The 27,247-nt window shown below is 46.3% G+C and overlaps 1 protein-coding gene across 1 annotated transcript in view; it reads right to left on the reverse strand.

Moving 5' to 3' along the window:
- Positions 1–10,554: 10,554 nt before the first annotated feature.
- LOC130493744 (zinc finger protein 883-like) overlaps positions 10,555–27,247 on the reverse strand; it is a 32,047-nt gene continuing 15,354 nt past the window's right edge. The window contains exons 5-9 of the mRNA XM_056867400.1: positions 25,357–25,666; positions 24,950–25,191; positions 17,816–17,819; positions 11,080–11,605; positions 10,555–11,001 (exon numbers count right to left, since the gene is read on the reverse strand). Of these exons, the coding sequence (XP_056723378.1) occupies positions 10,555–11,001; positions 11,080–11,605; positions 17,816–17,819; positions 24,950–25,191; positions 25,357–25,666 (1,529 nt within the window). The remainder of the gene's footprint in view (positions 11,002–11,079; positions 11,606–17,815; positions 17,820–24,949; positions 25,192–25,356; positions 25,667–27,247) is intronic.

The raw sequence follows: 27,247 nt of genomic DNA on the forward strand, positions 1-27,247 counted from the left end.
CGTAATCCGCCTTGAGTCCCTGTGGAAAAGGCCGACTATTGATAACGTAAATAAACATTTTTGCGAATCACTGGAAACCTCTCTTTCGGAACAGAAACATTTTGTGGTACACAACAATTTTAAAAATCAGGAAATGATATATTTTCAATAAAGCCTTGATTGGACTGGATTGCTAGCAATAGACATTGACAAATAGTTCATGTTCTGCCAGAGAAACTGAGAAGGGAAAAACTTAGGTCAGGAGCACAGGTTGGCTTAAAAACGCAGGCAGGCGGAGGGTTGGGAGGGCCTCATATGCTGGCACGTGCCTCCACACAAAGAATGTTCTTGGCTGTGGAAAACAGCTGAAGGAAAAGGATTCCAACCTAGACTTCCTGAGGGGCTAGTTTTCCGTGCGCAGGAAACTCCTGGTTCGGAGCGACATCCCATCATACCAGGTCCTTTCTGTCGCCTGCAGCACTATACCCCCTGGTACGGGTTTTAATCCGGGGCAGGTTGAGGTCTGGGAACAGGGTTACCAATCCTGGGTCAGGGAATTCCTGGAGATTTGGTGACGGAGATTAGGGAGAGATCTCAGTGGAGTTCAGTTGTAACTGCTGGAGATCTCCAGGCCCCACCTGGAGGTTGGTAACCCTATCCGGGGGGAACGCCAGTGGAGAAGCAGAGATGGGAGAAGGGGAGGTGGGAGAGGATGCCTACGCTGATCAGGAAGGGAAACAACCGAAAGGGGGGATGTTTAGCACTGAGAGATTCCCTCTGGCCCAAGGGGGGGTGGGAGACGGGAAACTCCCTGGGCAGGGGCTGAATTGCCTTCTGGCCCATCCGCTGAGTCAGTTTTCTATAAACTAGCCAGACTAGTTTTCTGTGCGCAGGAAACTCCCGGTTTGGAGGGACATCCCATCACACAAGGCCCTTCCTGTCACCTGCAGCACTTATAACCCCTGGTACAGGCTTTAATCCTGGGCAGGTTGAGGCTACCAATCCTGGGTCAGGGGATTCCTGGAGATGTGGTGATGGAGACTGGAGAGAGATCTCAGCGGGGTACAGCTGTAACTGCAGGAGATCTCCAGCCCGCACCTGGAGGTTGGTAACCCTGCCCGGGGAACAAGCAGGCTGAGAACCAGAGGTGGGACAGAGAAGAGGAGGGGGGAGGCGGGGGAGGACGCCTGCGCTGATCTGGAAGGGAAACAACCGAAAAGGGGGGGGGATGTTTAGCACTGGGCGATTCCCTCTGGCCCAAGGACGGGGGAGGGGGGGAGACGGGAAACTCCCTGGGCAGGGGCGGAATTGCACCCCCGGACTGGGACTGAGCGGGCAAACTGGGGCTGAGGCTTCTCCGGGGGGTTCTGCCTTCAGGCCCATCCGCTGAGCCCGGCCGCTTTTTTGCCGACTTCTCATGGGCAACGGGAAGGGTGAGAAATAAAGGCAGAAACCACCGGGTGTGCAACGACCCCCCCTCCCCACCCCGGGGTGTTGCAGCGTTAACGCATTTCTGTAGCAGGACCGAGAAGCCCCCCTCCCTCCCCACCCCATTGCAAACGGGATCCTTCCAAGGCGCTTTCCAGCTCGTGCCCAATTCTTCTTCGCCCCCCCCCCCGGTCCCCATTTCTTGCCCCCAAATCTCTGAGAAATCATAAAGGCACCGCTTTGGCAAACGGGCTGGGACTCGGCTGACCATAAGCCCCGTTTCGAAACGAGCTATTCCCTTGCGGTCCTAATACATTTCAATACATTTACAGAAAGGAAAAGAGATTTTTACAAATTGCTAAATCAGTGGCTCTTCCAGAGTCAGGGGAAGTCTACCTTGCTGTCTCAGGACAGTCCCGTTTTTTAACATATCCCCTGGCCTTTTTAATTAAAATGTCCCTTTTGTCCCCTTTTTGCACCGCCTTCCGCTTCCAACGTTTGTCCTCCTTCCGTCGGGACATTCCTCCTGCTGCAGGCAGGCACGGCTGGGTCCGTTCTCATCGGAAAAAGGGCTCCGATCGGGTCCCACTAACCTGACACAACCCCTGTCCCGTTTCTGCCATCCCAGCGTCCCGTTTCGGTCTCAAGGAAACGCGGCCAGCCTAGCTGGTTCTGCCTTCTGGCCCCTCCGTTGAGCCCGACCGCTTTGGGGGGGCTTATCACGGGCAACGGGGAGAGGGAGAAATAAATGACCCCCCCCGCCGCGGGTGCTGCAGAGAAAGCGCATTTCTGCGCCGGGACCTTGCCCCGGAATCCCACCCCCCACCCCATTTCCCATTGCAAACGCGACCCTCCCAGCGGGCCATTTCAGCCCATGTCTCTGAAGAAGGGAGCTGTGGCTCACGAAAGCTCACACCCTGCCAGACAATATTTGTGCTAGTCTTGAAGGTGCTCCTGGACTCGTGCCCTTTTCTGCTGCTGCAGACAGACTAGCACGGCGACCCCCGGGGAATTAAGTCCATGCACCGTCCTCCTCTGCCCCGTCCCCTTTCTTGCCCCAAATATCTGTAAGGGATCACAATCCTACCGTCTCCGCAAACGCCCCGCGTCCAAACCCTCTTCCTCCGACCTGGGCCAAAGAGCTGCTGCAGGACGCCGGTTCGAACTTCCCTCCGAGGAAGAATGTGGGCGTGTCTCCCCGGCCCCGTTCTCTCCAGGGCCCCCACAGGGCCTCGCTTCCACTCGCAAGGGCTTCTGGGAAGTGTAGTTCACGGCGACGGGAAGGAACGCCTACAACGAGAATACGCGCCTGGCTCCCTCCCTCCGCCCAATCAGCTGCCGGCTCTTTTCAGGCCCTTTCCTGATTTCTCAGGTTCCAGGGATTGTCACGTGGCCGGTCTTTCTCTCCACGGGCCTGAGAATTTAGGAGCCACTTAAAGACCCAGAGAAAGGGGGTGGGGGGGGGGAGGAGGACTGGACTCTCTTTTTAAAACGAGGCTAGGGTGACTGCATGCCTTGGCCGCTCAGAAGAATAGCATCGCTCCGCTGGATCAAACCAAAGGTTTCCCAAATCCCACATCCTGTTTCCCACAGTGGTCAGCCCCACAGGGGATCAAAGCAACATCAGCCCTACGGAGTTGCCTAGGGTTGCCAACCTCCAGGTAGTTAGCCCAGGACTGGCTGAAATAACTACTGGATAACAATCTAGTAAACAAGTGCATTAAAGTGCATAAAGTGAAATAAATAAATATAGACAACAATATCTTAGACAGTCCAACTGGTACTATTTTCAAATATTCAATGTAGATCAAGCTGGAACACTTCTTCAAAGATGAATGATGAGGGGGACGATCGTTTCATTTCTTCTTCAGCCCCGTTTTTATTAGAATCATTTCACATGCATATACAGGAATTCAATTATTTTCACTTCTCCCATGGGGATGAAAGTGGCAACTTATGTATAATGGCAATGTCAAGTTCCATGCAGGATGCAACAGCTCAGAGACATAGTTGCACAGACGACGTCAACTGTTCCCAAAGGGATACAATAGGTAACTAATAAAAACGTCTCTAATAAAAACGGGGCTGAAGAAGAAATGAAACGATCGTCCCCCTCATCATTCATCTTTGAAGAAGTGTTCCAGCTTGATCTACATTGAATATTTGAAAATAGTACCATTTGGACTGTCTAAGATATTGTTGTCTATATTTATTTATTTATTTATTTCACTTTATGCACTTTAATACACTTGTTTACTAGATTGTTATCCAGCAGTTATTTCAGCCAGTCCTGTGCTAATTTCCTCACCTGTGGTAGCAGAACAGTGGTGTTAATTTTGGTTGCTCAACCTCCAGGTACTAGCTGGAGATCTACTATTACAACTGATCTCCAGCTGATGGAGATCACTTCACCAGGAGAAAATGGCTGCTTTGGCAATTGGACTCGATGGCATTGAAGTCCCTCCCCTCTCCAAGCCCCACCCTCCTCAGGCTCTGCCCCAAAAACCTCCCGCCAGTGGTGAAGAGGGACCTGGCAACCCTAGAGTTGCCCCAGTATTCAGGGTAGACTGCCTCTGAACATGGAGGTTCTGCTAAGCCTCTAATATCTAATACCCACTGATGGACCTGGCCATCAAGAATCTGTTTCATTCCCCCTTTAAAGCCCTATCATCAAGTGGTCAACCAGTGTCCTAGGTGTTAGTTCCCCATTGATTGACTATACACAGGGTTGCCAACCTCCAGGTACTGAAGGAAAAATCAGACACCTCTGTACAATTACCAAAGGATGAGAAATTCAGTACAGGAATCCAGCCATAAATGATGCCAAATATATTCTGGCTAAATCTTTACAGTATGTGGTAATATAACCACCAACACCATATATTGCCAACAACAAGTGTATTTTTTCTTATTTACAGGATGTTTCAACAGGTAAGTACGCAATGAATTCCTTTAACTAGTAAAGGAGAAATAGCCTGCTGTGCTGCAAAGAAAGAAATACACCTTAAAAGGACATTTTCTAGTGAACTTTGCTTCAATACTTACTAGTTAAAGGAATTAATTGCGTACATACCTGTTGAAACATCCTGTAAATAAGAAAAAATACACTTGTTGTTGGCAATATATGGTGTTGGTGGTTATATTACCACATACTGTAAAGATTTAGCCAGAATATATTTGGCATCATTTACGGCTGGATTCCTGTACTGAACCTCCAGGTACTAGCTGGAGATCTGCTATTACAACTGATCTCCAGCTGATGGAGATCACTTCACCAGGAGAAAATGGCTGCTTTGGCAATTGGACTCTATGGCATTGAAGTCCCTCCCCTCCCCAAACCCCGCTCTCCCCACGGTCCGCCCCAAAAACCTCCCGCCAGTGGCAAAGAGGTACCTGGCAACCCTAACTATACAAGTGTGTGACGTAGGACTTATTTCGGCTGCCATGCAAGTTCGGTAAGAGTCATCCAAAATTCTCGTTCTGTCCCTCCCTCCCCTGGCCAAAGATAGGGTCGCCAACCTCCAAGTAGTACAAAAAAGAGGAAAGTGTGAGCTGAAAGTATAGGTATGGAAAAAAGAACAGCACAACGGCCAAAAAACCAATGACAACGCAACAAACTGCATCTATATATCAATGTGTATTGAGCAAATGCAATCCTATGCTAACCATGCCAATGCGTAAATGAAGGCTAAAAATAAAAGCCCACTAACAAGCATGTGTGTGTTAAGTGCCGTCAAGTCGTTTCCGACTCATGGCGAATCTATGAATTAATGTCCTCCAAAGTGTCCTATCCTTAAAAGCCTTGTTCAGATCCTGCAAATTGAGGGCCGTGGCTTCCTTTATAGAGTCAATCCTTCTCTTGTTGCCTTTTCCTGCTGCCTTCAACTTTTCCTAACAAGGATATCATAGGTCAATTAGTGAAGAGTAATATACATTCCTAAAGTCAGTAATATACATGCAAACTACGACAGTGCGAAGAACAAAGGAACAAAGTTCAAGGGAACAATTGTGAAAGAGATTGAGAAGCTGGCCCTACCCTCTTGCGTCTGTCATTGTGCCAACATACAGATCTGGGGTTGCTATTGTGTCCTTTAATGGAGTTGCTTTTGCCTTTGGGCAATTGTTCCCTTGAACCTTGCTCCTTTGTTCTTCGCACTGTCGTAGTTTGCATGTTTATTACTGACTTTAGGAATGCATATCACTCTTCACTAATTGACCTATGATATGCTTGTTGTGTGTGTTAAGTGCTGTCAAGTCGTTTCCAACTCATGGCGACCCTATGAATCAACGTCCTCCAAAGTGTCCTATCCTTAACAGCCTTGCTCAGATCTTGCAAATTGAGGGCCGTGGCTTCCTTTACAGAGTCAATCCATCTCTTGTTGGGTCTTCCTCTTTTCCTGCTGCCTTCAACTTTTCCTAGCATGACTGTCTTTTCCAGTGACTCTTGTCTTCTCATATTGTGACCAAAGTACGACAGCCTCAGTTTAGTTATTTTAGCTTCTAGGGTCAGTTCAGGCTTGATTTGATCTAAAACCCACTGATTTGTTTTTTTGGCGGTCCAGGGTGTCCATAACACTCTTCTCCAACACCCCATTTCCAAAGAATCTCTTTCTTCATTGTCCAGCTCTCACACCCATACATAGTAATAGGGAATACGATGGCATGAATTAATCTAGTCTTGGTGGCCAGTGACACATCCTTACACTTCAGAATCTTATCTAGCTCCTGCATGGCTGCCCTTCCCAGTCTCAATCTCCTTCTGATTTCTTGGCTGCTCGTTAGCGGGCTTTTATTTTTAGCCTTCATTTACGCATTGCCGTGGTTAGCATAGGATTGCATTTGCTCAATACATATTGATATATAGATGCAGATTGTTGCATTGTCATTGGTTTTTTGGCCATTGTGCTGTTTTTTTTTTTTTTTACCAAACCTCCAGGTGGTGGCTGGAGATCTCCCGCTATTACAACTGATCTCCAGGTGATAGAGATCAGTTCCCCTGGAGAAAATGGCTGCTTTGGCCCTTGGACTCTATGGCATTGAAATCCCTCCCCTCTCCAAACCCTGCCGTACTCAGGCTCGACCCCCAAAATCTCCCGGTAATTCCCAATCCAGAGCTGGCAACCCTAGCCAGAGTGCCAAGCCCAAAGGTGGCATGTAGAAGCTTCCCTCCGCAAAGGGAAAGAATTTTGGCAGGTGCAGCAATCCTCAGAGAAGCCAAGTGGGACCTCCCAAAGTGCCTTCTCCACATCAATGATAAGTAACAAACCTCTCCTGTTTCCTTTGGGTTAAAAAATGCTAAAACCAAGAAGTCCGGTGGTACTTGAAAGACTATCATCATTTATTCCAGTGTTTATTTGACTATTCTATTTATCATCCGCAATTCTCACCAAGACTCAAGGTAGATTACACAGTGTAAATCAATGCAATCAATAGGATGAGACCTCTAATAAACAATGCAATAGGATTAGGATTACTGCAGTCTGAAACAAAGTACGGAGACAGGCTTTGTTGAACAATGCAGAAAATGGAATTATGCATGCAGAAAACAATGCAGTGAGACTAGAATAATACGTACAGCAAACAGATAAGACATACTATATCTAGTTGTACAGTCTAAGGAGAGATAAGTTTTACCACACGCATGGGAAGAACGCACTACATCAGCTTCTCCTCATACAGGTATTCACCACGTTGAAAGAGGAAGTGTGTGGATTTTCCCCACAGAACAGGCGTACCTGACAAAATGGTGACTGGCCATATTGTGAGAACAGCATGTAGCATGTTCTCCCCATAGGTGTGGGAAAACATAATGATTGAAAAAGGCTCATCTCACAACAGTACGTAGCTGTGAGTATATGTGCCCACATATGACATTTGTGTGTGCATGCGTAAGAGCTGTCAAGTCACTTCTGACTTATGGTGACCCTATGAATTGACGACTTCCAAAATGTCCTATGGTGAACAGCCTTGTTCAGGTCTTGCAAACCGAGGGCCGTGGCTTCCTTTATAAAGTCAACCCATCTCCTGTTGGGTCTTCCTCTTTTCCTGTTGCCCTCAGCCTTTCCTAGCATTATTGTCTTTCCCAGTGACTCTTGTCTTCTCACCAAATAGCCTCAGATTAGTCGTTTTAGGTTCTAGGGAGAGTTCAGGCTTGATTTGATCTAGAACCACTTGCCTTTTTGGCAGGTATTTATAATACTCCCCTCCAACACCACATTAGAAATGGCACATCAATAGGCAGCTTCCCATGTTATAAATTCCCATGTGAAACACCCATGTAAATATTTAACTTGTTACACTCTAGCTACCTGTTCTACCTTTCCTCCAAAGAATTCAGGGCAGCTTATGAACTCTATGTTATTTTCGAAAGTTTTTTTTGTGGGGAGGAGGCTTTTTCAGACTTTAAAAAACTGGTAAGTGACATAACTGGTAATTGACCTGGATGGCCCAGGCTAGCCTGATCTGGTCAGATCTCAGAAGCTAAGCAGGGTCGGCCCTGGATAGTATTTGGATGGGAGACCACCAAGGAATAAAAGCGGTGCTGTGCATGCAGAGGAAGGCACTGGCAAACCACCTCTGTTAGTCTCTTTCCATGAAAACCCCAAAAGGGGTCGCCATAAGTCGGCTGCGATTTGAAGGCACTTTACACACACACACAATTGACATATCACAATAGTGACTTTAAGAGAAGACAATAACCAATATTTTTCAACAAAGACACCAAGAAACCCTGTAGTGGCATGGGAGACTGAAGAAAACATAAAAGAAACTACTGTGTAGATCCACTCTGCTGCCACAGGGACCAGCTCTGCATTCTCAGGGGCAACAACTACTACAGAGAAGAGCATTGTTACTGGGCAGACGCATCCCCAGGTAAGTGCTGCCCAATGGACCATCTCATCACAGGCTTAGTCCTTTGGTACTTCACCAGGAACAGGACAGCGAACCAAGCTGGCGACTGATAAAAGCCACCTCACGGGCCCTTTGCAGGGAGACAGGAGTACCATTCAGGCTCAGCTTTAACTAGAGGACAAGAGGGGAGAGGGAGACACTGGGATGTTGAGGAGAGATATTTTCAGTGATGAGGGTCAGTTTCTAGCTGTTATAATTGATTTCTTTTAAATGCACCTGAAGCGTCCTCTCCCCATGATGTTCCAGAAGTGTTCTGTTGTGATGTCGGGCTAGGGTCTGGGAGAACCAGGATCGAATTCCCACTTCACCACAGAAACGTCTTGGGTGGCCTTGGGCTAGCCATACTCTCAGCCTAACCTACGTCACTGGGTTGTAGGGAGGATTACATGGTGGAGAGGAGGACAGAATAAACCACTCTGGGTCACCACTGGGGACTCCGTCCATCTGTGCCATGCAGGACTCATCAGAAAATGAAGCTAGGACACTCAAAATTGGCCAGCTAAGTCAGGATGATCGTAGGAATTTCTGTGCCAAACATGAAGGGAATCGTAATATTCTTGACCTTGTAAGCTTCAGAAAACCCCACCCCCCACTTTTTGCATTGGAAGCGATGATGTCACTTCCAGCTCTGTGCCGGAAGTGATGGGCCCCAGCATGCCTTTCTTTGCCCCCCCCCCCAGTTCCTCCTGGTAAGCTGCCAACAGCAGTAGTTGTGTTTGTAGGGGCCTCTACCTATGTTGTGTTATAGTTTATTGCATCAAGCCACTGCATCCATGCAACCACCTTCTATTAGTCACGATAGGGTCAGTCATTTCATTCAGTATTCATTCTGTTCCCTTTGCACATTGAGTATAGTGTAATGATTCATTTATACCTTCAGTGTTGTGATCCCATGAACTGGTCCAATCCACTTCAGATACACTATTGAATCTACTCATGGCAAAGTGTAACCCGGGGGGATAAAAAAGGACCCAGAATAACATCTTGCTGCCAGGAAACCTAGTTGGGATGAGAGGCTGCAAGACAAGGCCTTCAACGGGATCCCACCCATGTTTGCTCAGAAGGATGACTTTTTGAATTGAGTGAGGAACACACATTAAAAAGTGGTGGTTATGACTGCAACCCTGATCCCCAGTGCCTTGTTCAGTAATTCCCAAAGCCTGGGCCTTGAGAGAATTTGGGAGTGTACTATAACCAATACAGAAACCAATTAAAAATGCTTGGGAGCCCAAAACACCTATTCAAGGACAGTGGCTCAGATCAGGTTTGACTGAACTACTCTTTTTTAAAAAATGCAGTTTTTATTAAGTTTTAGCATATAACAGACAACATTCAAAATACATTTCAAAATAATCAAATGTGCCATCTTAGCCCAAATGGGCTTATTTCATCGAGAATATAGAATCAGAGTTGTAAGGGACCACTAGGGTCATCAAGCCCAACCCCCTGCACAATGCAGGAAATTCACAACTACCTCCCCCCACCAACACCCCTAGTGACCAGAAGATGGCCAAGATGCCCTCCCTCTCATCATCTGCCTAAGGTCTCAGCATCAGCATTGCTGACAGATGGCCATCTAACTTTTTCTTAAAAACCTCCATGGAAGGAGATATGTTCTATCCTGATAATAATTACAGAAAGAATGGGGCAGTACTAAAGATTGATATATCTCATACCCTTGAACCTTTGGTAATATTATCCTAACTTGTGTGTTTCATCATTAAACATGTTTTAAATTTTATTCTATTCAATGTATATGTACTATATAATCGTAACTGTTAAAACATTACATATCTCATCTGAAACAAAACTATTCTACAGTCATTTCTATATTATCTTGCTTATCTTCTGTGCTGCCTTTCTGTCCAAATATGGCCCCCAAGTCAGCAAACATCAAAACATTTCAACATTAAAATAGCAACACATTAAAATTAATATCTCTGTGATACAACTGATATAACTTCTTATTTAGTCATGAAAGATAGCTAGACAGATAGAAAACCCTCCCACTTTATGCAGTTATTCACTGATGAGAAAAAACACAGGCAATTATGTAATTTCTTTGCATGAATCCTCCTAAGTACACCAGATTTGTGAGAAAAGCCATGCTTCAATCTCAGCATTTAGATGGCTTCTCTGCTGTGTGAACCCTTTGATTTTCCCACCTACTGTGAATCCTTCAATGACGATTAAACCTTGCGCCGGAACTGAAACTTTGACCACACACCAAACATTTTATGGTTTCTCTGCTGTGTGCTTCCTCTTATGATAATTAAGGCTTAATTTATGAGAGAAGCTCATGCTACAATCTGAGCATTTGTATGGCTTCTCCCCCGTGTGAACACGTTGATGTGAAACAAGGTGGTATCTCCGTCTGAAGCTCTTCCCACATTCTGAGCACTGATATGGTTTCTCACCTGTGTGAAGCAGGAGATGTGATGTAAGGGTTGTGCTCTGACTGAAGCTCTTTCCACACTCGAAGCATTTATATGGCTTCTCTCCAGTATGAATGCGTTGATGAAAAGTTAGGTGGCTATTCCAAGAGAAGCTCTTCCCACACTCAAAGCATTTATATGGCTTCTCCCCAGTATGAACACGTTCATGTGAAGTAAGGCTGTCCTTCCGACTGAAGCTCTTCCCACACTCTGAACAGTTATATGGCTTCTCCCCTGTGTGAGTCGTCTGATGCACAGTTCGGTGGGTATTAGGAGAGGTCTTCTCACAGTCCAAGCGTTTATGTGACTTCTCCCCTATGTGAACCCCTTGATGAACAATTAAGCAGCTATTCAGAGAGAAGCTCTTTCCACACTCCAAGCATTTATATGGCTTCTCCCCTGTGTGCTTCCTCTTATGATAATTCAGGCCTGATTTATGAGAAAAGCACTTGCTGCAATCTGAGCATTGGTATGGCTTCTCCTCAGTGTGAACTCGTTGATGTGAAGTAAGGTGGTCTCTCCGTCTGAAGCTCTTCCCACATTGTGAGCATTGATATGATTTCTCACCTGTGTGAAGCAGGAAATGTGATGTAAGTGTTATGCTGTGACTGAAGCTCTTCCCACACTCCAAGCATTTATACGGCTTCTCCCCAGTGTGAACACGTTGATGGGAAATAAGGTGGTCCCTTCGTTTGAAGCTCTTCTTACATTCTGAGCATTCATATGGTTTCTCACCTGTGTGAAGCAGGAAATGTGATTTAAGTGTTGCGTTATGACTGAAGCTCTGCCCACACTCAAAGCATTTGTATGGCTTCTCCTCAGTATGAATGCGTTGATGAAAAACCAGGTGGCTATTCCAAGAGAAGCTCTTCCCACACTCCAAGCATTTATATAGCTTCTCCCCTGTGTGCTTCCTCTTATGATAATTAAGGCCTGATTTATGAGAAAAGCTCTTGCTACAATCTGAGCATTTGTATGGCTTCTCCTCAGTGTGAACTCGTTGATGTGAAGTAAGGTGGTCTCTCCGTCTGAAGCTCTTCCCACAATGTGAGCGTTGATATGGTTTCTCACCTGTGTGAAGCAGGAAATGTGATGTAAGTGTTGTGCTGTGACTGAAGCTCTTCCCACTCTCCAAGCATTTATACGGCTTCTCACCAGTGTGAACGCATTGATGTGAATTAAGGTGGCCTCTTCGTCTGAAGCTCTTCCCACACTCTGAGCATTTATATGGCTTCTTCCTCATGTGAGTCCTCTGATGCACAGTTAGTAGGCTATTCCAAAAGAAGCTCTTCCAACATTCCAACCAGACATTTTTCTTGCCTGATTTGGACTTTTGGTCTTTAACTGTGGATACGCACAGTTCTCTTTCTCCATCCACAAGGCAATTATTCCTTCCTTTTTCTTTTAGCGCTTTGCTTTGTGCTGGGATCTCATACAAGTTTCTCTGATGACAGGCAACCAACACCTTCCTCTGCTTCTTTTTTCCTTTCCTTTTTCTTTTCAGCTGCCTCTGAGGTCCATCTCGGTTCCACATTTCCACCTCCAGAGCTTCCTGTCTTTCTTCAGACACTCCTCCTGGTTGCGCCTGTCTCTCAGCCTCTGATGTCTCTCCTGCTGGAACAGAGAGAGGGAGAAATCAAATAAGAGCTCCAGGAAAGAAAGACCTCCAGGAAAGGTGCACACCCTTTGCCCACGATTTTTTGCCCCTTTGGGACAGTGAAGGAGAAGTCAGCCATTTCTTGCCTCTGTAGGAGCTCCTCCGTATTCTAAAATCCCCTCATTTGCCCCAAGGGACAAACCCCACAAGCAGGATGTATCTATTATGGGTGAAAATAGGCTGAGATCATCCAAATGGGATGCGATCATCCAAGGAGGAAGGACCCAGACCTGTGGTGGCAGTTGCACATTTGCTCTCATGTGTAGTTAAATTGTGGAACTCCCTGCCCCAGGATGTGGTGATGGCTGCCAACTTGGAAGGCTTTAAGAGGGGAGTGGACATGTTCATGGAGGAGAGGGGTATTCATGGCTACTAGCCAAAATGAATACTAGTCATGATGCATACCTATTTTCTCCAGGATCAGAGGAGCATGCCAAATATATTAAGTGGTGTGAAACACAGGTAGGCAATGCTGCTGCAGTCATATTGCTTGTGGGCTTCCTAGAGACAACTGGTTGGCCACTGCGTGAACAGACTGCATGGCTTTTTTATGTTCTTAGTTTAGCCCTCAGCTGGCTACTCTTTAAGGGGGGGGGGTTTCACTCATGAAAAGTGCCACAATGGATTGTGTCTTTGATAAGACAAAATGGGAATATGTAGCAGGCCCAAAGGGAAAAAAATCCTGCAAAATTAACCAGAACCCCCCTTTTACTGTATTTTGTCTCCCCCTTACCTGCACACCAGCTCGATTCCTCGCAGCTCTGTGGAGACCGCACTTCTCTTGGCTGGCGCTGTGAATTAAGGAATGGTCCAGGAACCCAAAGTCCTTTGAGGGGAGCAGAAAACACCATGAAGGGACTGAGACTTTCTGAGTATATTTATGATGTCAAGAATACACCCAGATTCTTTTTTGGGGGGAAGGGTGTTCAAACTAACTACAAGATCTTTGTTTCCAACTTGATGAAAACACAATGCAAGCATTACTAGGAAGCAAATGCCACACATGTTGTTTCATCAGAAAAGAACCTGAGGCAAATATTTATGTTTGGTTATTTTGGTTCCCCAATCAGGGAAACTTCACCAAAGATCTGACATCTCCACAGGTCTCTAATTCACACGCCTGTTAAACTAACCCTTCCTTCCCCTCACAACTTCCAGCCTGTAAGTCTCAACCTTCAAAACCCAGCTGACAAGATGTCTCATTAGTATTGGCCTGAATTTGATAAATACTCCCTTGCCTTCCATACTCAGAATAAAAGAGCCAAGATCCTTACCCATAGAGGCTGCTGAGTCGTAATTCTCATGCATGACTTCCCAGTACAGAGCTCTTTGGGCCAGATTCAGCAGAGCCCATTCCTCTTGGTTGAAGAACACAGCCACCTCCAGAAAAGACTTCGGGGCCCCTGCAGGATTTCCCCCGTTCATCTTCTCTAACCTTGCCAGAGTATTCACAAAAGAAAGACGAATCCTACGTGCGGGCAATCTGGGGAGAAAATTATGGAATACATCAAATCACTGCAATAAAAATTAAGTGTTTTGTTTTGTTTTTGAAACTCTGAAGAGTATCCCATGAGTCATACGAGTCACGTAATCTGAAAAAATCGGAGGGATGCCATCTTGGAACAATATTCCAAGTAATACGGCTTCAGAAAATCGTGTCTGTACCGCTCAATGTGTCATGTAAATACTTATGCTTCACTTCTTTCTGGTTTTTCCAGACTGACTGACTCCATGTAATCTGCCTTGAGTCCCTGTGGAAAAGGCCGACTATTGATAACGTAAATAAACATTTTTGCGAATCACTGGAAACCTCTCTTTCGGAACAGAAATGTTTTGTGGTACGCAACAATTTTAAAAATCAGCAAATGATATATAATAGTTTCAATAAAGCCTTGATTGGACTGGATTGCTAGCAATAGACATTGACAAATAGTTCAAGTTCTGCCAGAGAAACTGAGAAGGGAAAAACTTAGGTCAGGAGCACAGATCGGCTTAAAAACGCAGGCAGGCGGAGGGTTGGTAGGGCCTTATATGCTGGCACGTGCCTCCACACAAAGAATTTTCTTGGCTGTGGAAAACAGCTGAAGGAAAAGGATTCCAACCTAGACTTCCTGAGGGGCTAGTTTTCCGTGCGCAGGAAACTCCTGGTTCGGAGGGACATCCCATCATACCAGGTCCTTCCTGTCGCCTGCAGCACTATACCCCCTGGTACGGGTTTTAATCCTGGGCAGGTTGAGGTCTGGGAACAGGGTTACCAATCCTGGGTCAGGGAATTCCTGGAGATTTGGTGACGGAGATTAGGGAGAGATCTCAGTGGAGTTCAGTTGTAACTGCTGGAGATCTCCAGGCCCCACCTGGAGGTTGGTAACCCTATCCAGGGGGAAAGCCAGTGGAGAAGTAGAGATGGGAGAAGAGGGTGGGGGGAAGGCGGGAGAGGATGCCTGCGCTTGTCAGGAAGGGAAACAACTGAAAGGGAGTATGTTTAGCACTGGGAGATTCCCTCTGGCCCAAGGGGGGGGGGAGAGATGGGAAACTCCCTGGGCAGGGGCTGAATTGCCTTCTGGCCCATCCACTGAGTCAGTTTTCTGTAAAGTAGCCAGACTAGTTTTCTGTGCGCAGGAAACTCCCGGTTTGGAGGGACATCCCATCGCACAAGGTCTGCAGGTTTTAATCCTGGGCAGGTTGAGGCTACCAATCCTGGGTCAGGGAATTCCTGGAGATGTGGGGATGGAGATTGGGGAGAGATCTCAGCGGGGTACAGCTGTAACTGCAGGAGATCTCCAGCCCCCACCTGGAGGTTGGTAACCCTGCCCGGGGAACAAGCCGGCTGAGAAGCAGAGGTGGGTCAGAGAAGAGGGGGGGAGGCGGGGGAGGATGCCTGCGCCGATCAGGAAGGGAAACAACCGAAAAGGGGGGGATGTTTAGCACTGGGCGATTCCCTCTGGCCCAAGGACGAGGGAGGGGGAGAGAAGGGAAACTCTCTGGGCAGGGGCGGAATTGCACCCCCGGACTGGGACTGAGCGGGCAAACTGGGGCTGAGGCTCCTCCGGGGGGTTCTGCCTTCTGGCCCATCCGCTGAGCCCGGCCGCTTTTTTGCCGACTTATCATGGCCAACGGGAAGGGTGAGAAATAAAGGCAGAAACCACTGGGTGTGCAACGACCCCTCCTCCCCACCCCGGGGTGTTGCAGCGTTAACGCATTTCTGTAGCAGGACCGAGAAGCCCCCCCCCCCAATTGCAAACGGGATCCTTCCAAGGCGCTGTTCCAGCTCGTGCACAATTCTGGACCGAGAAGCCCCCCCCCCCGGTCCCCATTTCTTGCCCCCAAATCTCTGAGAAATCATAAAGGCACCGCTTTGGCAAACGGGCTGGGACTCGGCTGACCATAAGCCCCGTTTCGAAACAAGCTATTCCCTTGCGGTCCTAATACATTTCAATACATTTACAGAAAGGAAAAGAGATTTTTACAAATTGCTAAATCAGTGGCTCTTCCAGAGTCAGGGGAAGTCTACCTTGCTGTCTCAGGACAGTCCCGTTTTTTAACATATCCCCTGGCCTTTTTAATTAAAATGTCCCTTTTGTCCCCTTTTTGCACCGCCTTCCGCTTCCAACGTTTGTCCTCCTTCCGTCGGGACATTCCTCCTGCTGCAGGCAGGCACGGCTGGGTCCGTTCTCATCGGAAAAAGGGCTCCGATCGGGTCCCACTAACCTGACACAACCCCTGTCCCGTTTCTGCCATCCCAGCGTCCCGTTTCGGTCTCAAGGAAACGCGGCCAGCCTAGCTGGTTCTGCCTTCTGGCCCCTCCGTTGAGCCCGACCGCTTTGGGGGGGCTTATCACGGGCAACGGGGAGAGGGAGAAATAAATGACCCCCCCCCGCCGCGGGTGCTGCAGAGAAAGCGCATTTCTGCGCCGGGACCTTGCCCCGGAATCCCACCCCCCACCCCATTTCCCATTGCAAACGCGACCCTCCCAGCGGGCCATTTCAGCCCATGTCTCTGAAGAAGGGAGCTGTGGCTCACGAAAGCTCACACCCTGCCAGACAATATTTGTGCTAGTCTTGAAGGTGCTCCTGGACTCGTGCCCTTTTCTGCTGCTGCAGACAGACTAGCACGGCGACCCCCGGGGAATTATCCTTCTCCAAATACAAAAGGGCAAGAGTCCAGTAGCACCTTCAAGACTAACCAAAATATTTTCTGGAAGGGTATGAGCTTTCTGAAGAAGTGAGCTGTGGCGCACGAAAGCTCACACCCTGCCAGACAATATTTCTGCTAGTCTTGAAGGTGCTCCTGGACTCGTGCCCTTTTCTACTGCTGCAGACAGACTAACACGGCGACCCCCGGGGAATTAAGTCCATGCACCGTCCTCCTCTGCCCCGTCCCCTCTCTTGCCCTAAATATCTGTAAGGAATCATCATCCTACCGTCTCCGCAAACGCCCCGCGTCCAAACCCTCTTCCTCCGACCTGGGCCAAAGAGCTGCTGCAGGACGCCGGTTCGAACTTCCCTCCGAGGAAGAATGTGGGCGTGTCTCCCCGGCCCCGTTCTCTCCAGGGCCCCCACAGAGCCTCGCTTCCACTCGCAAGGGCTTCTGGGCACTGTAGTTCACGGCGACGGGAACGAACGCCTGCGACGAGAATACGCGCCTGCCTCCCTCCCTCCCTCCCTCCGCCCAATCAGCTGCCGGCTCTTTTCAGGCTCCTTCCTGATTTCTCAGGTTCCAGGGTTTGTCACGTGGCTGGTCTTTCTCTCCACACGCCTGAGAATTTAGGAGCCGACTTAAAGACCCAGAGAAAGGGGGTGGGGGGAGGAGGACTGGACTCTCTTTTTAAAACGAGGCTAGGGCAACTGCATGCCTTGGCCTCTCCGAAGAATGGCATTGCTCCGCTGGATCAAACCAAAGGTTTCCCAAATCCCACATCCTGTTTCCCACAGTGGTCAGCCCCACAGGGGATCAAAGCAACATCAGCCCTACGGAGTTGCCTAGGGTTGCCAACCTCCAGGTAGTTAGCCCAGGACTGGCTGAAATAACTACTGGATAACAATCTAGTAAACAAGTGCATTAAAGTGCATAAAGTGAAATAAATAAATAAATACAACAATATCTTAGAAAGTCCAAATGGTACTATTTTCAAAAATTCAATGTAGATCAAACTGGAACACTTCTTCAAAGATGAATGATGAGGGGGACGATCGTTTCATTTCTTCTTCAGCCCCGTTTTTATTAGAATCATTTCACATGCATATACAGGAATTCAATTATTTTCACTTCTCCCATGGGGATGAAAGTGGCAACTTATGTATAATGGCAATGTCAAGTTCCATGCAGGATACAACAGCTCAGAGACATAGTTGCACAGATGACTTCAACTGTTCCCAAAGGGATACAATAGGTAACTAATAAAAACGACTCTAATAAAAACGGGGCTGAAGAAGAAATGAAACGATCGTCCCCCTCATCATTCATCTTTGAAGAAGTGTTCCAGCTTGATCTACATTGAATATTTGAAAATAGTGCCATTTGGACTGTCTAAGATATTGTTGTCTATATTTATTTATTTATTTATTTCACTTTATGCACTTTAATACACTTGTTTACTAGATTGTTATCCAGTAGTTATTTCAGCCAGTCCTGTGCTAATTTCCTAACCTGTGGTAGCAGAACAGTGGTGTTAATTTTGGTTGCTCAACCTCCAGGTACTAGCTGGAGATCTACTATTATAACTGATCTCCAGCTGATGGAGATCACTTCACCAGGAGAAAATGGCTGCTTTGGCAATTGGACTCTATGGCATTGAAGTCCCTCCCCTCTCCAAGCCCCACCCTCCTCAGGCTCTGCCCCAAAAACCTCCCGCCAGTGGTGAAGAGGGACCTGGCAACCCTAGAGTTGCCCCAGTATTCAGGGTAGACTGCCTCTGAACATGGAGGTTCTGCTAAGCCTCTAATATCTAATACCCACTGATGCACCTGGCCATCAAGTATCTGTTTCATTCCCCCTTTAAAGCCCTATCATCAAGTGGTCAACCAGTGTCCTAGGTGTTAGTTCCCCGTTGATTGACTATACACAGGGTTGCCAACCTCCAGGTACTAGCTGGAGATCTGCTATTACAACTGATCTCCAGCTGATGGAGATCACTTCACCAGGAGAAAATGGCTGCTTTGGCAATTGGACTCTATGTCATTGAAGTCCCTCCCCTCCCCAAACCCCGCTCTCCCCACGCTCCGCCCCAAAAACCTCTCGCCAGTGGCAAAGAGGTACCTGGCAACCCTAACTATACAAGTGTGTGACGTAGGACTTATTTCGGCTGCCATGCAAGTTTGGTAAGAGTCATCCAAAATTCTCGTTCTGTCCCTCCCTCCCCTGGCCAAAGATAGGGTCGCCAACCTCCAAGTAGTACAAAAAAGAGGAAAGTGTGAGCTGAAAGTATAGGTATGGAAAAAAGAACAGCACAACGGCCAAAAAACCAATGACAACGCAACAAACTTCATCTATATATCAATGTGTATTGAGCAAATGCAATCCTATGCTAACCATGCCAATGCGTAAATGAAGGCTAAAAATAAAAGCCCACTGACAAGCATGTGTGTGTTAAGTGCCGTCAAGTCATTTCCTACTCATGGCGAACCTATGAATTAATGTCCTCCAAAGTGTCCTATCCTTAAAAGCCTTGCTCAGATCTTTCAAATTGAGGGCCGTGGCTTCCTTTATAGAGTCAATCCTTCTCTTGTTGCCTTTTCCTGCTGCCTTCAACTTTTCCTAACAAGGATATCATAGGTCAATTAGTGAAGAGTAATATACATTCCTAAAGTCAGTAGTATACATGCAAACTACGACAGTGCGAAGAACAAAGGAACAAAGTTCAAGGGAACAATTGTGAAAGAGATTGAGAAGCTGGCCCTACCCTCTTGCATCTGTCATTGTGCCAACATACAGACCTGGGGTTGCTATTGTGTCCTTTAATGGAGTTGCTTTTGCCTTTGGGCAATTGTTCCCTTGAACCTTGCTCCTTTGTTCTTCGCACTGTCGTAGTTTGCATGTTTATTACTGACTTTAGGAATGCATATCACTCTTCACTAATTGACCTATGATATGCTTGTTGTGTGTGTTAAGTGCCGTCAAGTCGTTTCCAACTCATGGCGACCCTATGAATCAACGTCCTCCAAAGTGTCCTATCCTTAACAGCCTTGCTCAGATCTTGCAAATTGAGGGCCGTGGCTTCCTTTACAGAGTCAATCCATCTCTTGTTGGGTCTTCCTCTTTTCCTGCTGCCTTCAACTTTTCCTAGCATGACTGTCTTTTCCAGTGACTCTTGTCTTCTCATATTGTGACCAAAGTACGACAGGCTCAGTTTAGTTATTTTAGCTTCTAGGGTCAGTTCATGCTTGATTTGATCTAAAACCCACTGATTTGTTTTTTTGGCGGTCCAGGGTGTCCATAACACTCTCCTGCAACACCCCATTTCCAAAGAATCTACTTTCTTCCTATCAGCTTTCTTCATTGTCCAGCTCTCACACCCATACATAGTAATAGGGAATACGATGGCATGAATTAATCTAGTCCTGGTGGCCAGTGACACATCCTTACACTTCAGAATCTTTTCTAGCTCCTGCATGGCTGCCCTTCCCAGTCTCAATCTCCTTTTGATTTCTTGGCTGCTCGTTAGTGGGCTTTTATTTTTAGCCTTCATTTACGCATTGGCGTGGTTAGCATAGGATTGCATTTGCTCAATACATATTGATATATAGATGCAGATTGTTGCATTGTCATTGGTTTTTTGGCCATTGTGCTGTTTTTTTGTTTTTTTTTACCAAACCTCCAGGTGGTGGCTGGAGATCTCCCGCTATTACAACTGATCTCCAGGTGATAGAGATCAGTTCCCCTGGAGAAAATGGCTGCTTTGGCCCTTGGACTCTATGGCATTGAAATCCCTCCCCTCTCCAAACCCTGCCGTACTCAGGCTCGACCCCCAAAATCTCCCGGTAATTCCCAATCCAGAGCTGGCAACCCTAGCCAGAGTGCCAAGCCCAAAGGGCGGCATGTTGAAGCTTCCCTCCGCAAAGGGAAAGAATTTTGGCAGGTGCAGCAATCCTCAGAGAAGCCAAGTGGGACCTCCCAAAGTGCCTTCTCCACATCAATGATAAGTAACAAATGGTTCCATATTAACATACCATACCCTCATTAGCACATTATCTTGATACTTACAGGACAATACTTTTGCAGGACAATACTCAGCTCAAACCCAACCCCTTTCTGACTATATATTACTCTTTCTACACCCTTGACACTGAGAGACACTGTCCTTCAGTGTTACTACTCTGAAGATGCCTGCCACAGTTGCTGGCGAAACGTCAGGAAAGAAAATTCCAAGACCACGGTTACACAGCCCGGATAACCTACAAGAACCAATGAACTCTGACCGTGAAAGCCTTCGACAATATTATAAGTAACAAACCTCTCCTGTTTCCTTTGGGTTAAAAAATGCTAAAACCAAGAAGTCCGGTGGTACTTGAAAGACTATCGTCATTTATTCCAGTGTTTATTTGACTATTCTATTTATCATCCACAATTCTCACCAAGACTCAAGGTAGATTACACAGTGTAAATCAATGCAATCAATAGGATGAGACCTCTAATAAACAATGCAATAGGATTAGGATTACTGCAGTCTGAAACAAAGTACGGAGACAGGATTTGTTGAACAATGCAGAAAATGGAATTATGCATGCAGAAAACAATGCAGTGAGACTAGAATAATACGTACAGCAAACAGATAAGACATACTATATCTAGTTGTACAGTCTAAGGAGAGATAGGTTTTACCACACGCATGGGAAGAACGCACTACATCAGCTTCTCCTCATACAGGTATTCACCACTTTGAAAGAGGAAGTGTGTGGATTTTCCCCACAGAACATGCGTACCTGACAAAATGGTGACTGGCCATATTGTGAGAACAGCATGTAGCATGTTCTCTCCATAGGTGTGGGAAAACATAATGATTGAAAAAGGCTCATCTCACAACAGTACGTAGCTGTGCATATATGTGCCCACATATGACATTTTTGTGTTCATGCGTAAGAGCTGTCAAGTCACTTCTGACTTATGGTGACCCTATGAATTGACGACTTCCAAAATGTCCTATGGTGAACAGCCTTGTTCAGGTCTTGCAAACTGAGGGCTATGGCTTCCTTTATAAAGTCAACCCATCTCCTGTTGGGTCTTCCTCTTTTCCTGCTGCCCTCAGCCTTTCCTAGCATTATTGTCTTTCCCAGTGACTCTAGTCTTCTCACAGTGTGACCAAATAGCCTCAGATTAGTCGTTTTAGGTTCTAGGGAGAGTTCAGGCTTGATTTGATCTAGAACCCACTTGCCTTTTTGGCAGGTATTTATAATACTCCCCCCAACACCACATTAGAAATGGCACATCAACAGGCAGCTTCCCATGTTATAAATTCCCATGTGAAACACCCATGTAAATATTTAACTTGTTACACTCTAGCTACCTGTTCTCTGTGTATCCTACCTTTCCTCCAAAGAATTCAGGGCAGCTAATGAACTCTATGTTATCCTCGAAAGTTTTTTTTGTGGGGAGGAGGCTTTTTCAGACTTTAAAAAACTGGTAAGTGACATAACTGGTAATTGACCTGGATGGCCCAGACTAGCCTGATCTGGTCAGATCTCAGAAGCTAAGCAGGGTCGGCCCTGGATAGTATTTGGATGGGAGACCACCAAGGAATACCAGCGTTGCTGTGCATGCAGAGGAAGGCATTGGCAAACCACCTCTGTTAGTCTCTTTCCATGAAAACCCCAAAAGGGGTCGCCATAAGTCGGCTGCGATTTGAAGGCACTTTACACACACACACACAATTGACATATCACAATAGTGACTTTAAGAGAGGACAATAACCAATATTTTTCAACAAAGACACCAAGAAACCATGTAGTGGCATGGGAGACTGAAGAAAACATAAAAGAAACTACTGTGTAGATCCACTCTGCTGCCACAGGGACCAGCTCTGCATTCTCAGGGGCAACAACTACTACAGAGAAGAGCATTGTTACTGGGCAGACGCATCCCCAGGTAAGTGCTGCCCAATGGACCATCTCATCACAGGCTTAGTCCTTTGGTACTTCACCAGGAACAGGACAGCGAACCAAGCTGGCGACTGATAAAAGCCACCTCACGGGACCTTTGCAGGGAGACAGGAGTACCATTCAGGCTCAGCTTTAACTAGAGGACAAGAGGGGAGAGGGAGACACTGGGATGTTGAGGAGGGATATTTTCAGTGATGAGGGTCAGTTTCTAGCTGTTATAATTGATTTCTTAGAAATGCACCTGAAGCGTCCTCTCCCCATGATGTTCCAGAAGTGTTCTGTTGTGATGTTGGGCTAGGGTCTGGGAGAACCTGGTTCGAATTCCCACTTCACCACAGAAACGTCTTATGGGCCTTGGGCTAGCCATACTCTCAGCCTAACCTACGTCAGTGGGTTGTAGGGAGGACTACATGGTGGAGAGGAGGACAGAATAAACCACTCTGGGTCACCACTGGGGACTCCGTCCATCTGTGCCATGCAGGACTCATCAGAAAATGAAGCTAGGACACTCAAAATTGGCCAGCTATGTCAGGATGATCGTGGGAATTTCTGTGCCAAACATGAAGGGAATTGTAATATTCTTGACCTTGTAAGCTTCAGAAAACCCCACCCCCCACTTTTTGCATTGGAAGCGATGATGTCACTTCCAGCTCTGTGCTGGAAGTGATGGGCCCCAGCATGCCTTTCTTTGCCCCCCCCAGTTCCTCCTGGTAAGCTGCCAGCAGCAGTAGTTGTGTTTGTAGGGGCCTCTACCTATGTTGTGTTATAGTTTGTTGCATCAAGCCACTGCATCCATGCAACCACCTTCTATTGGTCACGATAGGGTCAGTCATTTCATTCAGTATTCATTCTGTCCCCTTTGCACATTGAGTATAGTGTAATGTTTCATTTATACCTTCAGTGTTGTGATCCCATGAACTGGTCCAATCCACTTCAGATACACTACTGAATCTACTCATGGCAAAGTGTAACCCGGGGGGATAAAAAAGGACCCAGAATAACATCTTGCTGCCAGGAAACCTAGTTGGGATGAGAGGCTGCAAGACAAGGCCTTCAACGGGATCCCACCAATGTTTGCTCAGAAGGATGACTTTTTGAATTGAGTGAGGAACACACATTAGAAAGCGGTGGTTATGACTGCAACCCTGATCCCCAGTGCTTTGTTCAGTAATTCCCAAAGCTTGGGCCTTGAGAGAATTTGGGAGTGTGCTATAACCAATACAGAAACCAATTAAAAATGCTTGGGAGCCCAAAACACCAAGGACAGTGGCTCAGATCAGGTTTGACTGAATTACTCTTTTTTTAAAAAATGCAGTATTTATTAAGTTTTAGCATATAACAGACAACATTCAAAATACATTTCAAAATAATCAAATGTGCCATCTTAGCCCAAATGGGCTTATTTCATCGAGAATATAGAATCAGAGTTGTAAGGGACCACTAGGGTCATCAAGCCCAACACCCTGCACAATGCAGGAAATTCACAACTACCTCCCCCCACCAACACCCCTAGTGACCAGAAGATGGCCAAGATGCCCTCTCTCTCATCATCTGCCTAAGGTCACAGCATCAGCATTGCTGACAGATGGCCATCTAACTTTTTCTTAAACATCTCCATGGAAGGAGATATGTTCTATCCTGATAATGGGGCAGTACTAAAGATTGATATATCTCATACCCTTGAACCTTTGGTAATATTATCCTAACTTGTGTATTTCATCATTAAACATGTTTTAAATTTTATTCTTTCAATGTATATGTATTATATAATCGTAACTGTTAAAACATTTCATCTTAAACAAAACTATTCTACAGTCATTTCTATATTATCTTGCTTATCTTCTGTGCTGCCTTTCTGTCCAAATATGGCCCCCAAGTCAGCAAACATCAAAACAATTCAACATTAAAATAGCAACACATTAAAATTAATATCTCTGTGATACAACTGATATAACTTCTTATTTAGTCATGAAAGATAGCTAGACAGATAGAAAACCCTCCCACTTTATGCAGTTATTCACTGATGAGAAAAAACACAGGCAATTGTGTAATTTCTTTGCATGAATCCTCCTAAGTACACCAGATTTATGAGAAAAGCCATGCTTCAATCTCAGCATTTAGATGGCTTCTCTGCTGTGTGAACCCTTTGAATTTCCCACCTACTGTGAATCCTTCAATGACGATTAAACCTTGCGCCGGAACTGAAACTTTGACCACACACCAAACATTTTATGGTTTCTCTGCTGTGTGCTTCCTCTTATGATAATTAAGGCTTAATTTATGAGAGAAGCTCATGCTACAATCTGAGCATTTGTATGGCTTCTCCCCCGTGTGAACACGTTGATGTGAAACAAGGTGGTATCTCCGTCTGAAGCTCTTCCCACATTCTGAGCACTGATATGGTTTCTCACCTGTGTGAAGCAGGAGATGTGATGTAAGGGTTGTGCTCTGACTGAAGCTCTTTCCACACTCGAAGCATTTATATGGCTTCTCCCCAGTATGAATGCGTTGATGAAAAGTTAGGTGGCTATTCCAAGAGAAGCTCTTCCCACACTCGAAGCATTTATATGGCTTCTCCCCAGTATGAACACGTTCATGTGAAGTAAGGCTGTCCTTCCGACTGAAGCTCTTCCCACACTCTGAACAGTTATATGGCTTCTCCCCTGTGTGAGTCTTCTGATGCACAGTTCGGTGGGTATTAGGAGAGGTCTTCTCACAGTCCAAGCGTTTATGTGACTTCTCCCCTACGTGAACCCCTTGATGAACAATTAAGCAGCTATTCAGAGAGAAGCTCTTTCCACACTCCAAGCATTTATATGGCTTCTCCCCTGTGTGCTTCCTCTTATGATAATTCAGGCCTGATTTATGAGAAAAGCACTTGCTGCAATCTGAGCATTCGTATGGCTTCTCCTCAGTGTGAACTCGTTGATGTGAAGTAAGGTGGTCTCTCCGTCTGAAGCTCTTCCCACATTGTGAGCATTGATATGGTTTCTCACCTGTGTGAAGCAGGAAATGTGATGTAAGTGTTATGCTGTGACTGAAGCTCTTCCCACACTCCAAGCATTTATACGGCTTCTCCCCAGTGTGAACACGTTGATGGGAAATAAGGTGGTCCCTTCGTTTGAAGCTCTTCTTACATTCTGAGCATTGATATGGTTTCTCACCTGCGTGAAGCAGGAAATGTGATTTTAGTGTTGCGTTATGACTGAAGCTCTGCCCACACTCAAAGCATTTGTATGGCTTCTCCTCAGTATGAATGCGTTGATGAAAAATCAGCTTGCTATTCAAAGAGAAGCTCTTCCCACACTCCAAGCATTTATATAGCTTCTCCCCTGTGTGCTTCCTCTTATGATAATTCAGGCCTGATTTATGAGAAAAGCTCTTGCTACAATCTGAGCATTTGTATGGCTTCTCCTCAGTGTGAACTCGTTGATGTGAAGTAAGGTGGTCTCTCCGTCTGAAGCTCTTCCCACATTGTGAGCGTTGATATGGTTTCTCACCTGTGTGAAGCAGGAAATGTGATGTAAGTGTTGTGCTGTGACTGAAGCTCTTCCCACACTCCAAGCCTTTATACGGCTTCTCACCAGTGTGAACGCATTGATGTGAATTAAGGTGGCCTCTTCGTCTGAAGCTCTTCCCACACTCTGAGCATTTATATGGCTTCTTCCTCATGTGAGTCCTCTGATGCACAGTTAGTAGGCTATTCCAAAAGAAGCTCTTCCAACATTCCAACCAGACATTTGTTTTCTTGCCTGATTTGAACTTTTGGTCTTTAACTGTGGATATGCACAGTTTTCTTTCTCCATCCACAAGGCAATTATTCCTTCCTTTTTCTTTTAGCGCTTTGCTTTGTGCTGGGATCTCATACAAGTTTCTCTGATGACAGGCAACCAACACCTTCCTCTGCTTCTTTTTTCCTTTCCTTTTTCTTTTCAGCTGCCTCTGAGGTCCATCTCGGTTCCACGTTTCCACCTCCAGAGCTTCCTGTCTTTCTTCAGACACTCCTCCTGGTTGCGCCTGTCTCTCAGCCTCGGTTGTCTCTCCTGCTGGAACAGAGAGAGAGAAATCAAATAAGAGCTCCAGGAAAGAAAGACCTCCAGGAAAGGTGCACACCCTTTGCCCACGATTTTTTTGCCCCTTTGGGACAGTGAAGGAGAAGTCAGCCATTTCTTGCCTCTGTAGGAGCTCCTCCATATTCTAAAATCCCCTCATTTGCCCCAAGGGACAAACCCCACAAGCAGGATGCATCTATCATGGGTGAAAATAGGCTGAGATCATCAAAATGGGATGCGATCATCCAAGGAGGAAGGACCCAGACCTGTGGTGGCAGTTGCACATTTGCTCTCATGTCTAGTTAAATTGTGGAACTCCCTGCCCCAGGATGTGGTGATGGCTGCCAACTTGGAAGGCTTTAAGAGGGGAGTAGACATGTTCATGGAGGAGAGGGGTATTCATGGCTACAGGTCAAAATGGATACTAGTCATGATGCATACCTATTCTCTCCAGGATCAGAGGAGCATGCTGAATATATTAAGTGCTGTGGAACACAGGTAGGCAATGCTGATGCAGTCATATTGTTTGTGGGCTTCCTAGAGACACCTGGTTGGCCACTGCGTGAACAGACTGCATGGCTTTTTTATGTTCTTAATTTAGCCCTCAGCTGGCTACTCTTTAAGGGGGGGGGTTCACTCATGAGAAGTGCCACAATGGATTGTGTCTTTGAGAAGACAAAATGGGAATATGTA

The sequence above is a fragment of the Euleptes europaea genome, chromosome 1 (genome assembly GCF_029931775.1).
Source record: "Euleptes europaea isolate rEulEur1 chromosome 1, rEulEur1.hap1, whole genome shotgun sequence".
NCBI classification, from domain to species: Eukaryota; Metazoa; Chordata; class Lepidosauria; order Squamata; family Sphaerodactylidae; genus Euleptes; species Euleptes europaea.